Raw genomic sequence first — 5,633 nt, 5'->3', positions numbered from 1 at the left:
GTATTTGCATTATATATCCTTACAAGATGTTAGTGAAGACAAGATGTATTTTTGAAGATAACTGAAAATTAATCTGTAACAGTACAATAATTATTGATACTTTAATGTAATATTAATGTAATGGTAATTAACACGCTAAAATATAACATGGCTGATAAACAAGTAATAGATATAGCTAAGTGCACATATAATTTAAACAGATTAGAAATAGACGATCATGTTTTAAGGCTTTGCACAGATAAAGACCTTTTATTCCTAGTAAGAAATTTCTCATATCTGTTACTCATTTWGCTTCTACTAAAATAAAGATTGTAAGCCTGACTATAACCTGTTAAGATATTCCAGTTGAAATTCTTATAGAAGATTAGATATAATATTAAATTTAAATCTTGTGGGGTTTACTGTTCAAGCATACACTATATCCCCCCAAAAAATCTCAGAAATGTCAGCTAACAGTTCAGGAAACAAATAATTAAAAAGACAGGCATTTAACTAGTTCATTGTTTTATGAAATGGCAAAAAGCCTAGTAAAGAGGGCAGAGCTGACAAAATATGGAACCCCAAGAGCCTGTTACAAGGTATGATCTATCAGAAAATGTTATTYAGCTGCCCAGCACTCCTCCTGCAGCAGTCAGAACTTGACATTTCCAATGGAAGGTGGCAACACTGATCTTCAGCGTAACTGCTTATACTAATCTGTGAAGGAAATTAATTCTGTGATGATTTGAGAAGTGGATAAGTTAATTTATATCAGAAGCCTAACAGCTCTTAATTTGAATTCACAACTGCAAATATTATTCATCATGAAAATACTAGTTGTTAAAAATGTGATTACAAATCTTGGATTTCTACAAGCTCCACATCTCTCCCATGCCCTGAACTGGATACGCTCCACCTTGCAGGTTGTTTTTGTACTTGCAAGTTTTCCACTTGCAAGGCCTCATGCAGTTCTGGATCTATTGACTGCTCACCTGTCATGACAACACTCTCTCCTTCCTTTAATAGCCTCACTACAGTAACTGCTAGACCCTCTTTCCTTTGTACAAATTGGCAACAGAATACCACCACTGGCAACATAACACCACCTAGAGGCTAACTGTTTCTAGGTCCCATCTTTACCTACCATAGAGACATAGGTAATGCCAGCCTAATGGCACAAATCTTACTGTTTAATAACCGACAGCCTTCAAAATGTTCTGAACTAGACATTTAGTTTAGAAGAAATGCAGTCAGCATGGAATGTGCTAGGACTGTGAACTCAGACCCCTAAGAAGGAGGAAAGTATCTACACTGAATGGCAGCATGAACCACAAAACCAATTCTGAAGAAAGACAGCAGAGAGCAAAAGGAGCAGAAGAGGAAAAAGCAGCTCTTGAAAGTTTCCAAGAGCCAAGCAACCCAGGAAGAGAGAAACAATAAATTGTTCAACATCCCTCTCCCCGCTGAAAAGGAGTCCTATTGTTCAACATAAACCAATATAAAACTGTGGAAGTTATCTTCTTTATGAAATGGGAAGGACATATGCCAAAAATGTAACTTTTGCTTCTGTTGTCATAAATTTGTTTTCATTTAAGACGAATTGGAACTACTGTGATGAGCACCATGTAAATTGCTGCTTAGGAAACAACCACCACTGAAAATCACAGTGGATGGAAATTCTAATTCTTGGGATGGGATTTCCTCATTAAGCTGCAACAATCGCTTCAAGACTTCCCTCATGAACTGCCACAATAAGGCCAGAAGTCTCCCAGAAAGCATTTTCCAATGACCCTCTCGCAAAGCACAGGTAATAGAGACAAATAACTTCTTTTGGTAATCTCAGAGTGCAAGGCTGCCAAAAGGGGCATGGAGTTCCTGAGGAGCTGAGTGGCAGCCTGAAATCCTGCAGAGAAAAGAAAAAAATCTTTGGCACTTGTGCTCCTGCAATGGTTGTCTGCGAAATCATTCAGTATGAGAATATTCCTCATAAAAGCAACAAAAGAACTTGGGTCGCAAAGCATATGGGATTTGAGACAAGATGGTCCAGCAGTACAGTTTCCCCACACTTGGTCTCTTCAAGAACTGCTTTAGCCAACCTCATCCCCATTCACCTGTTCTACCAGTATTTGCTCTCTATTGGAGAGGCAGCCAACCAAGGCCACAGCAGCTCTCTGTGGTGCTCTGAATGTTTTCACTCACGTTGGCTCAGATCTGTAGGAGTGCTAGAATTAGACCCAGGACAGTGCCTGGAAACTCTCTTGCATTGTTGTATGTGATGTGGTTGTGGAGAGGGTTTCCTCTTTAACACAAATTCCAGATAAAGTCAATTCAGCTGATATTGTTTTGCCAATGAATAGTTCAAGTAATTTACAAGTCCCTCGTAGAGTTTATATATTTGGGGCATCTGTTTAGTTTTTATTACTTCTGGCCTTGGCTCCYGCACTCCTTCACAGATCAAATAACTTCTTTCCCTGCTTGCTAATTCAAACAGCTGGTTATTACTCACTAGACTCCTGCTATACTCGCCTGGGGAAGAATCATAAATAATTGTGTACAAGCAAACAGATGCCATCATTTTAAAAACTGATCCATCTAGTAGAAATGTCCCACTTAGGACTCAAGTGGTAAATCATTGAGCATGTGGCTTGATGTCATTTTAATAAAATCAAAAACAATGGCAGGACTGTTGATTAATTCAAATCAGTAAATGAAGAAAGAGTGTTATAAAAGAGAATAGTACTACAAATAAATAATTAAATTCTGAACAGGCCAAACACCTGCTCTTCCTCCTGAAGACAAAGACAGGATAAGATATGCAGCATTTTTTCAATAATTAGTGCAACGGATCACTTTGACTTCCACTGAAGGAAAAATAACATCAAGTAACTGTGGGTTCTGAAATCTATGACCATAAAAAGAAGACAGAATATAGATGGTTTATCAGATCTTATTTTCCCTCTTAATGTTGTACTTGTTTTTTACAATACATAATTTCTTTTTGATTGTCAGTGCTAGGAAAGAGTGAACTGCCTGGTACAAACTTACAAAATACGCAGAACATAAAACACAAAATGCTTTGCGGACTACACTACAAGCAGTATTAGAAAAAGATTATTGGCACCAGCTCTTCATTCCTGTTTTGTAAGGAGTTTTTTTCAGGGTTAGGCAGTTTGGCTTCCACATTTTCTTTAAAAAATGGCTCCTAATGTAAACAGTATGGGTTCCAGAAATGGCATAATTTGCAAGAAACTGGAACTCTCTTCCATATCAATTTTTCAAAAGTTATGCAGCTGACAATCTTTGTTCAGTGGCAATGTGGAGCAAATTCACTTTGTTGACTAAGAATGGAAATGAGTAGCACTGAAGTCACTTGCCTCCTGGGTCAGACACCTCACAACAACAAACCTCTGTATTAATCATCAGACAGTGAAACTTCCTAAATCAGCTTTTGCAAGTCCATTTGCTTCCAATAAAGACATTTTCAACCAAATTATTAAAATGCATGTATGACATGCATTTGATATTATTTGAGGACCAAACGCCAAATAAACTACAATAAGACTTAATACGCACCTAAAAAACTATTTTGATCTTCTTAACAAATACACAACTCAGCAATTTCAAGATTATTGATGCTATACTAGCACTAAAAACCTTGTGCCAAGACATGACTAAGAAACATTAACTTTCCAGTGTATCCTCAAAGAGGGGCATTGAACCTCTCCTAGTACTCTTGTAGCAGAGCAAAAGCAAAAACTAAAATCTGCTCCCAACTGCTTCTTCACCTACAGCAAAACTGATAAAGGTCACCAAGGTTTTAGTACCTCACCATTCCTTTAGAGAGAGGGCATGTTCAGAACAAGGTGTTACATGAAATATCAAAAAGAAAATCCAGATCTTCAAAAGGTAGTTCATGAAAAGATTTTTAATATTTGAACTAGAGAAACTATGATTTAAGAAGAATAATTTTAACCAACTTAAAGAGAAGTAAAATTTCATAAAAATGGCAATACAAATCGGACTGTCCGCAAACACAAGACTTGCAAAATTTGCTAACATTGTAAATATCAAACACTGAACATGTTGCCTAATTAGAACCATTCCTTGCCAGTTAAACACTTTCTCATATAATAAATAGCTTATATTAACATTTAGTGATCAAGAAGGAACACATTCCAGATAAATAAGCTAAATCATAAAATCATAGCTCCAGAACAAATTTCAGGTGCCAAGAGCAAGRCAGTTAGAAGACAGTGAATGGATAAGCAATGGAACAGCAGGATAAGTCTGCAGAAAGTCTGGAGAATGACAAACAGAAGAACAAGGAGTCATTCAAACAAGACAGCAGGAGAATGGAGTGGAAGAGATTCACAAAAAGCAGTGACTCAAATCATCTAATTTTTATGAAAGCACTTACAACTAGGCTTCAAAAGAAGGAGAATGATTGCTCTCTCAATATTAAGGTTTATGGTTTTAACTTTTTCTGTAAAATTAAGACTTTGCACCAAGCCAAAGATTTGAATATCACATAGAAGATACCTTTAGAATATTTCATGAGCTACGAATTTCTTATTTCTTATTATTTGGCTTTATATTTGGATTTGTGATATTAACACATTCCTCAGAGCTGCTGAATTTTAATACTGACTACAAAGAAAATATGATTTTACTTAAGCGCTGACAACACATTTGGGGCACATTATCAAATCAAGGTGCGGCTGAAAGATGCCATGCAATTACTTAAAATGTTTGTTAGGAGAACGAGCTGCATATTCAATACAAGAAATACACATTGTCTTCACAAAGAAAGCAAAAGCATGCAACATAAACCACCAAAAAGACATTGCCTTGCAGTGGTGTTCATCACCAACATTTCTAATTCCTCTCCTGTTAATCAGATCTGCACACAAGATAGGCTGTCTAATACTTGAGGTCAACATTGACCAGAATTTCTCCAGGTCTTCTGGTAGTCATCAGTTGTTAGTATCAGTCCTAACTTTGGAACAGAGAGATTTCCAAAATTAAAACTGCTATTTTCCTCATACCATCATTGTACAGGTAACAGGGTAAACTGTAATACAAAGAGAACCGCATTTCATATATACGTTCTCCTTTAAAGCCAGTAGCTGTACCAGTCATACAATTAACAAATTCCTGTACAACTGCAGGTGAAAGGCCCACATGACATTTATCCAGATTGAGGGTTGGTGAATATTACACTGCTTATGGAGACCTGAGCTGTAGTTTCACTGATCCTTTAGCCTAACAAAACATCAGTAATGCTGCCAAATGGCTCCTTTTTCTTTACTACACGAAACCCCACACAACCCCTCCTTTACGTCCCTACAAGCATTTACAGCTGTGTCAGGAACCAGATCACAAGACTGATGCAGGCTCAGACAAACCCCATAAAAATGCACACTTTTTAACCTAAATCACTTCTGCATTCTGGCTGATTACACAGCCGCATCAGGGCTTGTGTTGCCAGGTGCCACAGAACCACCTGCCACACGCCAGCCCCACGAAGGACCCCCCCACAGGGCTCCCCTCGGGACAGGAGCCCCCCAGGACCCCCCCCACAGGGCTCCCCTCGGGACAGGAGCCCCCCAGGACCCCCCCCCACAGGGCTCCCCTCGGGACAGGAGCCCCCCAGG

At 38.2% G+C, this 5,633-nt stretch overlaps 1 protein-coding gene across 1 annotated transcript in view; it reads left to right on the top strand.

Annotated features, from left to right (window-relative positions):
- The first annotated feature begins 2,017 nt into the window (after positions 1–2,017).
- The window catches only part of KDM8 (lysine demethylase 8), a 13,494-nt gene continuing 9,878 nt past the window's right edge, over positions 2,018–5,633 (top strand). Inside the window, exon 1 of the mRNA XM_085309881.1 lies at positions 2,018–2,028. Coding sequence (XP_085166007.1) covers positions 2,018–2,028 — 11 coding nt within the window. The remainder of the gene's footprint in view (positions 2,029–5,633) is intronic.

This window comes from Rhea americana, unplaced genomic scaffold (assembly GCF_003343005.1).
Source record: "Rhea americana isolate MKP2758 unplaced genomic scaffold, rheAme1 scaffold_305, whole genome shotgun sequence".
In the NCBI taxonomy this organism is placed as follows: domain Eukaryota; kingdom Metazoa; phylum Chordata; class Aves; order Rheiformes; family Rheidae; genus Rhea; species Rhea americana.
Note: the sequence above shows the minus strand (reverse complement) of the source record. Positions and strands in the feature narration are given on the sequence as shown.